This window comes from Rhea americana, unplaced genomic scaffold (assembly GCF_003343005.1).
Source record: "Rhea americana isolate MKP2758 unplaced genomic scaffold, rheAme1 scaffold_36, whole genome shotgun sequence".
NCBI classification, from domain to species: domain Eukaryota; kingdom Metazoa; phylum Chordata; class Aves; order Rheiformes; family Rheidae; genus Rhea; species Rhea americana.
Genome location: NW_028186490.1, coordinates 608,910 through 623,120, shown reverse-complemented (window position 1 = coordinate 623,120; position 14,211 = coordinate 608,910). Strand labels below are relative to the sequence as shown.

The 14,211-nt window shown below is 54.2% G+C and overlaps 1 protein-coding gene across 3 annotated transcripts in view; it reads left to right on the top strand.

Moving 5' to 3' along the window:
- The window catches only part of PDLIM1 (PDZ and LIM domain 1), a 33,223-nt gene extending 21,715 nt beyond the window's left edge, over window positions 1-11,508 (top strand). For 2 of the 3 annotated variants that reach the window (XM_085312232.1, XM_085312231.1), the window contains 5 exons: window positions 3,090-3,151; window positions 4,523-4,822; window positions 8,037-8,185; window positions 10,494-10,611; window positions 10,980-11,508. In XM_085312232.1, coding sequence (XP_085168358.1) covers window positions 3,090-3,151; window positions 4,523-4,822; window positions 8,037-8,185; window positions 10,494-10,611; window positions 10,980-11,166 — 816 coding nt within the window. In that variant the 3' untranslated portion in view covers window positions 11,167-11,508. Of the gene's footprint in view, window positions 1-2,660; window positions 2,858-3,089; window positions 3,152-4,522; window positions 4,823-8,036; window positions 8,186-10,493; window positions 10,612-10,979 lie in introns of all 3 variants that reach the window. The other variant, XM_085312233.1, reaches the window with a different exon arrangement.
- Window positions 11,509-14,211: the final 2,703 nt, after the last annotated feature.

Here is a 14,211-nt window from a genome sequence, read left to right as displayed (position 1 = left end):
GGAGGATTTAACTTCTCCTGCCAGCAGCCAGGTCTCAGAGCAGCTCTGGGAAGTGAAATTTTTCCCTGGGATGGGAGGATTTGCAGTAGTCCCTGGAAAGCTTTGTAGCACGTGAACTCAATGCTACAAAGCCACTTAGGGCTTGTCCATATAGAAAAGGTAGTTTCAAGCTGCAAGGACCGGCTGGCCTGGCAGTACAGTAACTCCATGAGCGGCCTTTCGTGTTTTGGAGGTCAGCTTCGGGGGGCGGGGGGGCCTTTAAAAATGCATCTGGTTAAGTGTGTAAATTGAACATGCATTAGTGGTACTGCAGCACACCTCTGTGCGTTCAACAGTTGTCTTCTGGTTTAAGGCATCCTCATGTTGAGGTGGCTTATTTTCACATTGAAAGTCCACTTCATTTGGAACAGGCCGGGCCCTGGGTAAAGGCATTTGGCAGTGAGAGCAAGGTCTCTTTTGAGCTTGGGTTTGCTACATGAGAGCATTTGTTCTTTACAAATTCACCCTGCAGCTCAAGCAGAAAAGGCAGCACAGCATCAAGGAAATTGCTGGGAATTTGGGTTGTCCAAACGGGCTTTATAATGTTATTGCTCCTGTGATACTTGTCTGTAGGACTCTCAGGTTATGTAACTCCTACCATGTTCTTCAGGTGGGACTTTTCAAGCCTAATATGCAGGCACCACCTTCAGCACCAATTTAAGCTATTATAATATTTGATTAAAACAACTATTCATATGCACATCTGAAAACACTTCCTACTTGCAGCCTCTGAATAGTGTTGTAACTTACATATTTTATGCTGATGTAAGATCACTGATACTTTTCCCTATGGTGTGCTTTATAGGCTGAAGTAATGATTTTTTTTTTTTTTTTTTTTTTTTGCTAACATCCAGTGTTTCTGCTGTGGGAAAGACTGTGTTTGTGAGTGCTGCTGTGTGCCCTGAAAGAGATGGTAACCCAGGCAGGTTGGCTGATTCCTCCAGGGTCTGTCTTCCCGTGCAGTGGGAAAGCTGCACGGCCGCTTTCCGTATGCGCCGGCCGGAAAGCCGTGCGACCGCGCTCCCGCTACCCCGTGCCTGAGCAGCTCGGGCTGCCCAGCTGGTTTCCAGTGACTTGTAACTTGTGGATGTGTTTGGACCTGTTCTGCCCTTCCCTGAGGGACCTTGATGCCCTGAGTAGCGCTTGCACGCCCCGAGGCAATGTGGCTCTTGGCCGTCTGCTTGGGAGCGCTGACCGGCTGCCTAAGGCAGTCTACGGATGTAAAAGCGATCTAGAAAAAAAAAAAAATCTGTAGGGGGAGTTCAGGCATATGCATTTCTAATGAGTGGTTCTTCCGTAGCTATAGCTCTATCGAACAAGTGCTGGGGGACGTTCAAAGGGCAGCGAAGGCTCCCGTCGTTGCTGTAGGACCTGGAGGAGGAACCCGTTGTGCTAATTAGAGCAGGAAAGTGCGGGCTGCAACACTAACGAGGGCCAGGTTTCGTCCCATGCCCGTATTGAAGCCACTGCTCATCGCTGGAGCTGGCGGCAATGTTTGAGAACACACATTTCTGTGCTTTCTTTTTGCCCCAGATATTTCAGCCATCTCTGTGAACATTAGTCCTTTCTTCTCACGTCCTGCTCACGTGAGGCCCAGATGTGCTTTCTTCTTGCTTTGATCTAGCATCTTCTTTGGGTGGAAATAAACCCTGGACATTAACAATGCAGCGCCGAGGCTGCAGTTCCCAGTGTGCTGAACTGGGGTTTTAGGGCTTATAAATTTCACCATTTTCATGAGAGCCATCTGTGAGTCAGAAGAAATTTACCTCATGTCTTATTTAACTTGCATTTGGTCTCTTTCTTATTAAATTACAACTACTGGTTCTAAGTGTCCCCAAATACCTCTGGAAACCTCAGGTTTATAGCAGACCTACAACTCATCAGCCTGGCACTGAAGAGGTCGCTGGTCTTGTCAAGGTATCCAGCTGCCTTTGGAAAGTCCTTTGTGCCAGCAAGGGTGGTCTTCCCTCCTTTGCTGGAGGAATTTCTTGTGCAGAAGGTCTGATTCTGTGTGTCAGAGAGGACTGCGAGCCCCAGTCTTGCAGCGTAGTTCACTGATAACCTGAATGGGCAGACACACTCCAGGGCATTTTCAGTAATGATAAATCCCTTCTTTCTGGGGTGCCCTTATCTCAGCAAAGCCAAAGTTTCAGATGGTATTGAGCAGAGCTCCTCTTTCTGCCCCTTATCTTCGCTATCCCATAGAAGTCCACCCTGCTTTCAGGAACTGCAAAGAATGCTTGAAATCCGTGGTGCATATGGAAAGGTAGGGCCTGTGGCTTGCGGTAGGCTTGCAGGTGCTCCCAGGAATGTGGCAGCTTCAGCTAACAGCTCTGGCAGCATTTCTGAGCTCTCACGTGCCCAGCGCATCAACTCTGAAACGTCTTCAACGTCAGCCTCATGTGAGCCACCTTAGCGACCCAGGATGGGGATGGGGACTCCCCCGTGAGGTGTGGCGGCACCCTCCTGCTGCAGTGGTGTGGCTCTGGGTCACGCACTCCCCAGCTGACACCACGCACCGATGCAACTGTTGCGAGGGCTGCATGCGCTGGGCTGCCCCATCACATGCCACCTGCATGCCTGAGCACCTCTGATTTTTGCCTTTGCTCCTCTGCATGCAGGAAATAAGGCACATAGGAAGTGCACACAACCGGAGCGCGGTGCCCTTCACTGCTGCCACGGCTTCCAGCTCTGCCCCCAAAGTCATCACTGCTCAGTACAACAACCCAGCAGGCCTCTACTCCTCAGAAAACATCCAGACCTTCAACAGTGCCGTGGAGTCAAAGTCATCGTCTGGGGCCCCGGAGCCTACCAAGCCGTAAGTATCTCCCTCGCCTCTGCCTCCCTGCCCTGCTCCCAGGGCAAGGCTCCCGGAGGCTGAGCTCGCTGCAAGGCTCCTGTGTCTCTAACCTGGAAACACTCTCTTTCAGGACAGGGCAAGGAGCAGAGGCATGAGCATGGATGTGGTTCCTGGGGCAGGGCTCAGAGGAGCGGGGGAAGTTTTCCAAGATGCAGAAATGAACTTAATGCTGTTGTGTTTCTTTGTTTAGCAGAGACCGGCGCAGTTTCAGCGTGCGTTCAGCTTGACATACCAGCCCTCTGGTCTGCACAGGTGCCTGACAGCTTGTTACGAGCACTTTTGTCAAGTTAGCGCTTTGTTTCGGCTTTGTGGGCGATGCTGGGCAAGAAGGGTGCCGTCTCGCGCTGGAACCGTGTCCGTCCCCCTTTCCCGTGGCCTGTGATGCTTACACAGGCTCTGTCTAAGTTTGGATCTTTCTGCTTTTATTATTGAACTTTATTTTTCACGTGAGATTTAAAAAGTAGCTGAAACATTCATTCCTACGTGAGCAATTTTAAATATGGAATTGAAATGGTCCCAACCTGCAAAGGGCTGTTGATTTTTGCAACAGCCTCAGAACTTTGCCAGAAACATTACTTTTTGCCAGAAGTCCAAGGTTCCTTCTTTTATTTAGTTGGAGCTGTAAGTCAGGAGCTTCTAAAGTCTTTCCGAATGTGCTGGTAAAGTTGCTTAACTGCCCTAAGTCTCTATGTAACAGTACCAAAATGCTTAGAAGATTTTGGCCACTTTGGCAACAAAGGCTGCAAAATCCATGCTTTAGCTGGTACTTGGCTAAATTCCTGGCTCGTGAATGGGGAAGCAGAAGTAACTTAAGCCTCTGCTTTTGCAGCCCCCAAAGGGCTGAGATGATTGTGGTTTAACACAAGCCTGAAAAGTTGCTCCTGACCGAAAAGGGCTTCTCTCACCTGAAGCCCAGTCTGCAGCACGGACCCTTGGAGGCAGAGCCGTGGCGTTGCAGCGGGGTTGCAGGCACGTTCCCCAGATTCACCCCTGTGGACCTCAGTGGGGTCATCCGGGGGCTGCGCAGGGCGAGGGAGATCTGGCCTTGTGTTAACCTGATGGGTGTCAGCGAGAGCCCTGGGGCCTCCCTCCGCCGCCGGGAGCCGGCCGCGGCGTCGCCGGGGCACGCGCAGGGCCGCGCAGGTTTGCCTCTCAGGCAGCCTTCCCGGTGCGGCGGGCGCGCAGTCGGGGCTGAGCTGCAGAGTGAAACGCCAGCGACCGCCTGCCTCGCCGTCGGCCTCGCGTGGCCGGCGGGAGGGTGGGGGCGGCTGTGCCGCCGAGCGCCGCCGCCCGGGGCCCTGAGCTCTGCCGCGGGACCGTGGGCGTGCGCTCAGGGAGCTGGGTCACAGCAAACCCCCTTTTCCGTCGCTTTTGCGACCCCAGTGTTCGCTGGTCTGCGGAGCGATGGTGTCTGGGTTGGTGCTGGGGGACGTGCTCTGTGGCGCATCCCTCCAGCAAAAGTGACGGCCGCTGTTTTGGAAGTGCTTTTGTTGTTGCTCTCCATTAATTGCTTCCTTCTCTCCTTTCCTCCGCCTCCCTCGCATTTTTCTCTCAATGCAAAACCGAAACGAACACCCAAACAAACGCAACTCCCGCTGCCCTTGCAAACGCTGTGGCCCGTAGCTGCCCGTCGCCGCTGCAGGCGCCCGTCGCCTCGGTCTATAACCCGCTGCAGGCGCTCCCCGGCAGGCCCCCGCCGCAGCGGCGGCACAGCACCTCCTCCGTCCCCAGCGCCGTCCGCGTGGGGCCCGAAGAGCTCAAGCGCGCCGCCCAGGCCTGCCCCAGCAGCCCCGTGGAGCTGGCGGTGCCGGGACTCAGGGTGCTGCACGTGCAGTTCAATTCGCCCGTGCAGCTCTATTCGCAGAAAAACATCCTGGACTCGCTGCAAGGGCAGATCTCCTCCGTGAGCCCCGATTTCCCCAGGTAACCGGCCGCTGCCGCCGCGGCTGCCTCGCCACGCTCGCTCGCCCGCGCCCCGGCGTCCGCGCGGGGCTCGTCCTGGTCCGCGGCTCGCGGCGCTGGCCTGGCGCGGGGCGACGGGGAGTTTGCATTTCACGTTTTTCCATGTTAGTGCATGACTGTCGTCACAGCCGCTTTCTCCATGTTGTGTCTCGCTGTGTCCAGCGCCACGTGAAGCACCAGTAACGTTATTTCAGTCTCTGTCGCCCGTTGCGTCCTCCGTGCCCGCGCGGCCGAGGCAGCGGCTGCGCCTCGCGGTCGCCCTGAAGGAGCCGCTTGCAGCAAACAGATTTATTTGCTGGAGTCGAGGGAAAGGGCGTTTTTATCCCCAAAGCTGGCGTTTCCTCCAGACCTCCGGTTTCGCCAGCCGCAGGCACGCGCTGGGCTGCGGCGCGGGAAGGAAGGACGTCCTGCTCCCGAGCCGCGCGGGCACCCCGGGTCTCCCCGCCAGCCGGTAGCGCTGGCTGCCACGGAGCGGCCTGGAGAGGGGCCAGGCGTGCGGCGGCCGCGTTGCTTGGGGGCCGTTTTCCATAGCTTGGAAAAGCTAAGCCTGCGCAGGAGCCCCCGTGCTCCGGGGCCACGGGCTTCGGCGCGGGGCAGCCGGCGTTCAGCCGCGCGTTTGCTGCCACGGTGCCGCGCAGCCTGGCTGCTGGCCGCAGGCCTCTGCTCTGGCTTGCGATCGCCGCTGCGTGCCCGGGAGCAGCCTTGCTGGCGCTCTGCGCTGACCCAGGCGGTGACAACGCTCCCAGGAGCGGCCAGTGCTTGAAGTACTGGGTGGTCCTGTAGCCTCGCTTAAAGAGCCGCGTAAATTTTGCAAAAACATGCTAACATAAAAGAGTAAAATCACTTTAGCCAAAAATAAGCTGTGTTTTCCTGAAGACGCCTTGTAAGGCCTTGTCTTTATGGTTTCTCTCACCATCTGGCTGTACTCTACTAGTTCTCAAAGCTCAGTAAGGCAGCGTTATTTGGTGAGCGCTGCAAGGTGCCCAAGGTCGGAGCAGTGAAATCCGCTGAGGCTGCCTGCAAAGTCTCTGTGTCGAGGAAGTCCTGCATGTGGAAACAGGCCGGCTCCAGGGGCTGGTGTTGGTCCTTGGCAGCCACCAGCGTCGGGCACTGCGGGGATACTGGTCACCCGTGGGCGTAATTCACGTGCCTGCGTCCTTCCCATCTGAGAGGTGCATGTGGGGCTTTTTGTGTATCTGTCTGCCCAGGCAGCATTAGGCGTTTCACTCTTCTGAGTACAAATTCTCGGATTTTGGTTCTTCTATAGACTCTCTGTCATGTCTTGTGTATGCAAGTGTGTCTATATGCTGCGTATCCGGACGGGCTGGTCTGTATGTTTTGCGCACTGGCACAAAGCATGGTTGAAATGTGATGGCTCTGTACGACACTCGTTCTCTTTGAGATGATTTAGTCTTTGCTATTTTGAATGCATGTTAGTGAAATAGTATGCAAACCGTAATGATGGGGCTTCTCAGTCTCATATTTCTATGGGTGGATGGAGTGCTGGGAGAGTATCAGTTTACATAAACAGAATGTCGCATGTAGCATGGCTTCATTTGAGATAATCTGCGACATTTTCTGTGTAATAGAAAAGACCTGATTTTATTTTGAATGGGAGGCTTTAGTAAATAAGATTCATACTTCAAGGGCTCAACTGCTTGCAAATTTAATGTGCTTTGCACTCCAGTGAAAATTACTGAAGATGGAAACATTTTTATGATTTTTTTTATGGGAATAGCATTTTATAACATGTGCAATCACTTTACCTCTGATGCTTGCAGAGTTTATTTTGTAGAGTAACTCCCAGATGACTCAATTGCACATTGGCATGGGAAGTATGCAGTTGCCTCCTCAAGAAAAAGATTTCCACCTACACTTTAGTCTGAACTTCAGGATGTTTATGTACATTTCAGGCCATTGCAGGGTGCGGGAATGGTGAAACCTAGGAGACCATTTGCACAGAGAAGGCTGCGTTATGTAATTGAGCAGTGGAGGCGTTTTATTCCAGCCACAGAATACAAGGCCGGGAGGCACCTCCACTGTCCTCTGGGCCATCTCCTGACCAGCACTGATGAGCTCGAAACAATTCCCAGCAGATATTCGTCTGGTCTGTTCTTAAATCCTTTAGTACGGAAGCTCTTCACCTGTCCATGGCAATGTTCTGTGGTGCTTCTGCTGGAAAGGTTTTCCTGGGGGGATATTTGAGTGTCCTCCTGTAGTTAAAGCCTATGAATTACCTTGGAATCACTGGACAGGGAGAAAACCCTAGCTAATGTCTGCAATATTCCCCTCCCCCCCCCTTTTTTTTTCTTAAGACCCTTCTGGTGGCCCAATGACCGCTGGTGTGGAGCCACTCCATACTGTGAGCAGCTGCACATGCAGCACCTCAACCTTTCAGCTGAGGGTGTAAGACTCTTGGGACATACAAGTGGCAGCAGCAGTGCCCCAGGAGGCAGCCTAGACGGGGACCTCGTCCTAGCACGCAGAAGTCCAGCTCTGCCCTTGACCGGCTCACTAGCCTTGGTTAAGTCCTGTGAAAGGGCTATGTCTCAGGGTTCTCATCTATAAACCAGAAGAAATAATACCCACTTGAAAACCAAAAGAAACTGCTGCTACTCAAAGGATCTTTTCACTAGATCCTACAGCAGCTACTGTGTGCAGGTGGTCTTTAGGCCCAGTTCATAAGATACTTGCAAAGATTTTTTTTTTTTGGGGGGGGGGGATGGAAATAAAGTTTGCTTAGTTTAAGATTCATGGCAGTCTAAGGCAGCAGACTAAGCTGCCTTAAGATGCAAGGAACGTGCGTATATGGCACAGTACCATGTGTGATTCCCATCCCTGCACAGTAGTTCTTTATTTTTCCATTAACAGAGCAGTTATTTCCTGCACAGAATGTTTTAATTTGTGGAGAGTGTGATAACTGCAAAGCAGGGAGAACATATGGAGACTGGCTGGGGGCGGGCGGTGGGGACCGCTGACAGCGGCATGCACGGAGAGCCTGGCCTGTGCATCCCACCAGGACCGCGGCTGCCTTGCGCGAGCACACCCAGCACCTCTGTGTTCCTCGGCGTCCTGTTGTGCCTGAGTTTTGCACGTTTCTCTGATGCACTGTGATAATTTTGCTACTGGGACTGGCTTTAACTGCTTGACACTGTGAGCTCTTCTCCTTCCTCAGCCTAGATCAGCACATCCAGCCCCCGAGCGGTATCGTCATCGACAAAGAATCTGAGGTTTACAAGATGCTCCAGGAGAACCAAGAGTCGAACGAGCCACCCAGGCAATCTGCTTCCTTCTTGGTGCTGCAAGAGATTTTGGAGTCGGAAGGTAAGCAGTTACTGTGTGCCATGTCTGAGTGCACCCTTCCCTTTGGCCATGCCCTGCTCTGTAATGCACACTGTGTTTTGGAGCAGTGTCTAAAAGTTTATGCTCCTTTCTTAGCTGTTGCTTGTTTGAAGTTGCAAGCGTAGAGGGTTTCTACAAAAACCTCCAGACGCTTTTCACAAGCTTGACCCCTAAATTTCCTCTCCTTGTTTAGTTTCAATGTCCATGAGTACATTTCTCATTTATTGAGTGAATGCTTAAGAAGTAAACCTCTACAGTGTTTTGTGGTTAAGAAGGAGCTAAAAAGAGTTGCACAAGCCCTTCTGTCCTTTCTAAAGCTTTGCTCCTTTCAACTAATACTCACTGATAAAGACCGCTCTGGAGTCAAGTCTTTGGGAGGTAACACAAGATAGTGCTCTTCTGGGGAATCCTAAAGCTTCCGGTTTCCATCCTGTTATGCAAGGAAAAAAAGATTCACTTCTACAGCTGAATGTAAAAATATGGATCTGGGTTATGGCAAGCAGTTGAAGGCTTTTAACATTTGAAATTTCACTTTGCTTGTCATTTTTACCTGATATCTGGCCTTCTGTGGTTCAGGATTGTAGACTTAATAGTCAAACTCCCATTAACTTCGGTGAGAACTAAATCATCTTCCATTTTCTCCTTAAATAAAACAAAACAAACAAATAAATAGGAAAGGAATTCCAAGAATGCCCTTTTTTTATTTTATTTTATTTTCTCCCAGACCAGTGGAGACTTTGTCTTTTGTGTTGTTAGCTTGGCAATGGGACATTTAGTTTCATCCAGCAAAAGCCTGGTGCTAGGATATTCACCAGAAAGGAAAACAGATCAGCCAAAGGCTGTTGTCAAAGTGATCTCTGAGGAAACAGGAAAGTGAAAGAAATAAGGAAACAACAGGAAAGAAAGAAACTAAGGTCTTTCTTGCAGTCTTAATCTACTGTTAAAATAGCTATCTGAAAGCATCTTTTAAATGCTATGTGTTCACTGCTCACCCCTTGGGGCTCTGCTCCTGCGTGGAAGGGAAGGGCGCAGCCTGGACATCTCATGCACCCAAGTACCCTCAGGAAGTCCTCCCCCCTGCTTAGCAGCTCTGAAGAAGATAAGAAACAAAAGCCTCTGTATTTTATCTTTCTTTTGAAGATTTGCAACATTATTGGGATTCTCTGGCATGAGCTCTGCCTGCCTGATCACAGGCCAAAATAGGCTCTGGCACAGTTCCCCCGTGAGCTGATAACCATCGCTGTGGAGCAGGGCTGGCGGGTTACGCAGCCCCCCAGGAATGTCTCTGGTGGAGAAGGCGCTTCCCCCGCAGTGCAGCATGGCACCGCAGCTCCTGCCTCCCTGCTCAACCGCCCCACGCTGCAAGCCAGATAACGTTAACGTTGGTGGCGATAAGCAGCGCTTGTGTCGGCCTGCTCCTGCGGCCACCTCGGCTGGTGAGAGCAGCGGGACCTGGCTCCCAGCCCGGGCTGTCTGAGGTGGCCCTTTGGCCACTGTTGCCTGCTACTGACTCTCTTGCAAAAGCCGTATTGGCAGCAGCATTTTGTAAGATGCTCCTTTTCACTGCTGCTATTTAAAGGCTTGCCTAAGATCCCTCACCTCGCATCCACTGCAGCTGTAAGCATCCACGTCAGCCCGTGTCACTGGTAAAGGACCTGCACATCATCCCTGCCCCGGAGAGGTTGCACTAGATGAAGCACCATCGCTAGCGTGTGCCCCACGACAGCGGGACCAGGCGAGGCAATCGCCAGCGCCCCGGAGCCCTGCAAACCCAAGGAGTTTGTTAACCAAATCTTCTAGGTGTCCCGGGGGGACCCAGCTCCACTCTACACCACACAGCTGGGTGGAAAAAAACCTCTGACAGTCCTCTCCCATCTGCTGGGCCTCTCACCTCCTGCTTCTGAGCCAAATCTGGCAATCTACTTGGCCTCAGCTGGGTGGTCGGGACATGGGACATGTGAAGCAGACTCCAGTGCTGCTGAGGACTGGGCCGAAGCTTGCTTTGCTTTGTACTTCTGCTCACTGGTTAGCCAAAGTCTGGTGGCTGTTCTAGGTGAGAAGGGACAGTATCATATCTGACTGCATGCAGTCTCAGGCACTTGGATTTCCTGGGCCATGCTCAGCTCTGTCTGTCCTCTCCTAAATCCCGGCCTCCTTTCCATGCATGAACCCCTTCCTGCGGGCCGGGGTGAGCAGGAGTCCTGCCTCCCTAGCCGGGCATCTGCTCGGGGGGGGGGGGGGGGCGATGGACACGTCCCACACGCTCTGAAGCGCCGTTATCCACCCCTAGGAGACCCGACCAAACCGTCTGGGTTCAGGAGCGTCAAAGCCCCCACCACGAAGGTGGCCGCGTCCATCGGGAACGCCCAGAAGCTGCCCATGTGCGAGAAGTGCGGGTCCGGCATCGTGTAAGTAACCCTGCCCCGGGGCCAGGGCCTGCAGCCTGCCCAGCTTGCGCCTGCGCACGGCCGGGAGCAGCCCAGGGCACGGCCGTCCCGGCCAGCCTGGCGCGTGCCAACGCGGCGAGTCCCCGCGGGGCCGCGCGCGCTGCCCTCCCCGCCGCGGAGCCCGGCGGCCGGGCGCTGGGAGCCCCCCTGCCTCCTCCCAGGGAGGCCGGGCAGCCGCCCCCGCCGTCTGGCTGCCCGCAGGCGGCTGTCAGGCTGTCGCAGGACGTTGCTGAGCCCCCGCCGTGCTGTCGTGGGGCAGCGCGTAGCCCGCGAACCACGACCGCGGTGAGGGCCGGCGGCGGGAGCTGAGCGGTGCCGTCCCTCCGCAGGGGGCCCTTCGTGAAGCTGCGCGACAGGCAGCGCCACCCCGAGTGCTACGTGTGCAGCGACTGCGGCACCGGCCTCAAGCACAAGGGACACTTCTTCGTGGGAGACCAGATCTACTGCGAGAAGCACGCGCGGGAGCGGGTGGTCCCGCCGGAGGGCTACGAGGTGGTCACCGTCTTCCCAAAGTAACCGCCGGGCTTTCGCCGCCGCTCTCCCGCCGCCAGCGCCGCCCCCGCCCCCTTGCCAAGCCCCGCTGCGAAGAGGAGCGCGAGGCGCAGCTTCGAATTGCCTCGCCGCGCTAATCCTCCCTCTGCTCGCGTGAGGTGCCACTAATTCTCCAACACTCTGCCGTCGTTTCACTTTTTTTTTTTTCCTTCTTTCCTAATACACAGGGTTTTGTTTTCTTGTTCGGTTTTCCTCCTCTGTGCTGCCAGTCACACGGGAGCGTCAGAGCCGCAGCCAGGCGCCACCTGCTCTGTGTCTCGGTTATTCGCCTTCTGTTTGCACCCAATAAACAGGGTGAAGCCAAAAGAGGAGCTGTGTCCACCGTTACCCACCAGCCGGGGGCTGGGGGGAGCCGGCGCGTGGCTGCGTTTGCCCCGCGGGAGGTGCGACGGCGGCGGCCCGCCGGCACGGGGCAGGGCCGGACCAGCCCCAGCCATGCGGCTGGCCCCACGCTGGAGATGCATTGGCATCTTTTTGTTTTAAAACACCCCACCGGCCTAATCAAGTTTGAGGACTCGGAGAGGGAAAGGTTCCCCTCCCTGGGCTCTGTGGGTCCCTGTTGGTTTGAGCTATGCGAAGGGTCCTTTTGGTGCCCCTGCCAAAATCTCCAGCTCTCTTCAGCAATGCAGCACCCCGGGTTTCCAGTCCTTCGGTGTGCAGCACGCTGCCGCACAGCTGCCCGGCCAAAGAAATTCCCATGTGAGGTAGAGATGAAATTCCACCAAGATTACAAGCCTCCGACTGTGCAGCATTTTGGAGGGCTGGGAAAGGGGTATAATTCACAAACCTGACTAAATTTAGCTCATCTCCTCCGTCTCCTTCTATGGGCAGCAGTGAGCGGCAGGCAGACGGACGAGTTCCACCAGCGCCCGCTCCCAGCTGGTCCTTGGGGAACTGCCGGCTCGTGGGGACGCCGCAGCCCACAGGTGCTCACAGCCAGGGGTGCACAGCAGCACAAATACCCACAGGCTGTGGATACTCGCACCAGCAGCTTTACCGGTCTGCTTGGGTGGCAGCTTCCCTCACTGCTGTTTTGGGGGCGGGTGGGTAATACTCTCCCCTCTGCAGTGCATTTCCCCTGGGGTTGATGGTAGGGTGAAAACTCCAGTTGCAGCACTGGCAAGCACAGACACGGCTGGACTGGAGTCCAGCACTGCATCTGCTCGGCTCAGCTTCCCTCCCCAAGGCCAGGAAAGACCAGGGCACTGGCCATGTTTGCTACAAACAGTTATCACCTCCTTTGGAGAGTGCCCAGGTCCTGCAGGCATGTTGAGCCCACGGCTGTATCTAACAGGCCTCATCAGGGAGTCTGTGTCCACCGCACAGCAACAAATGACAACAGGTCATCCCACAAGCCTGTTACTAGGGCAACAGAAAACTCAGCTGAGCTCACAAACCTTGCTCCCTTCTGCGCACACAAGTAGGCTGCCTTTCACAGACACGTGGGTGTTCAGTAAGTTTCTGTCACTCTAGAGCTACCTGCGCCCCGGCCTGTTTGCGAGAGCCTTTGGCTCCACGTGTTTGGCCCCTGCCAGCACATGGCAGCGTTGAGGCTCGTGGGCCCCTGCCCAGCGCCAGCGCTTGGCCTGAGCCCCACACCCCGGACGTGCAAAGTCCCAGGCGTTGCCCGGCCCAGCTCCCATGGCGAAGGCTGCGGTTCTGCTGGGAAAACACAGCCAGCGCGGTGCTGGACGCACGCGTCGGGGACTACACACGGCTTGCGGCGTGGCTCTGGGAGGGGAGGTTTCTAGTGCAGATAGCAGTGTTGGTGCAATTTATTACTATGGGAACAGGCCAGCCAAGGCAATCCACATCCATTACTCAGGGAGGACTTTGCTCATTCTCTGCTGTAGCTTGATGGGAAAAAAAAAAGAAAAAAAGATGGATTGGGTTTTTATGATGCAGGACAAAATATTTTGCAGTTGCGTTCACTGCGGTCTGACTTCCCAGATTCCTCTCGAGCTTAGTAGTTGACCTCTGGAGCTTGTGAACAGCATCGGCAAAGGGAAAGTGGGGTCAGGCCTCCAACCACGCTGAGCTGCCTACTCAAAAAGTTAAAAATAATTTAAGAAATATGTAAATGGTTAGTCTGAATAGTGTCTAGCAGTCTGTAACTGAGCTAGCATCCTCCCAGAAAGGGACTGTCCTAGGTAGGTGCACAGCAGATCACGAAGCACAATCTGTCCTTTTTAAGCACATAAATTATTTGGTTTGGGGTTTTGGCCTTTGCCACTGCAACAGCTGCCACTTCTCATTTCCCCGCACGCCACATTTGCATGCTGCTGCTCCCTGTCGGCTGGCAGGGCCATCCCTGAGGGGCGAGCGACGTGCCGGGCTGCATCCCGCTCCCCGGGCTGAGTGGGGCCCGGCTGGAGGAGCGCAACCCCCTTCTGAACGCAGGGCATAGGGTTCTCCAGTCTGTTTGCACAGTTAAAAATGCCCAATTGCTGCCTCTGACCCCCGCTGACCCCCCAGGGACCCCCTGCACCAAGGCGATAACGCAGCTAGGAGAGGGTTGAAAAGAACCTGATAGTGTAATCAAGAAAAACCTCTCATTTTCTTGCCCCTACCCTGACCCCATGCAAAGCAGCAGCACTTTGCAGCATGGCCTTTTTTTTACATAAGCGAGTTGCTCCGCCTTGTGCACCTAAGTGTTTAATTTGCTAATGGCAGCCCTGAGAGCTCAGAGAGGCTTGTCCAGGTGGGGTCACGGTGGCTCACACATCACCTTTGCTCAATAGATGAGTAAAATACCCAGATGACTACATGCATAATTTATCCCAGTGCTGGTGAAATGGCATTAGATAGATTTAACTTCTGAGATGAAATTTATCCTGTATAAGTATTTTATTGTGTCATCATCTGGAAAAAACACCAGCAACCCCGCTAAGTCCCCCCAGTCTCTTCCTGGTACATAATGAGCTGCTCCCAGCTTCAAGAAGAAAACCAGAAAGTCTGCAAGTAGAGACAGAGCCAAGCTGATGCCTCACCCTTCTGTACCTGCATTTG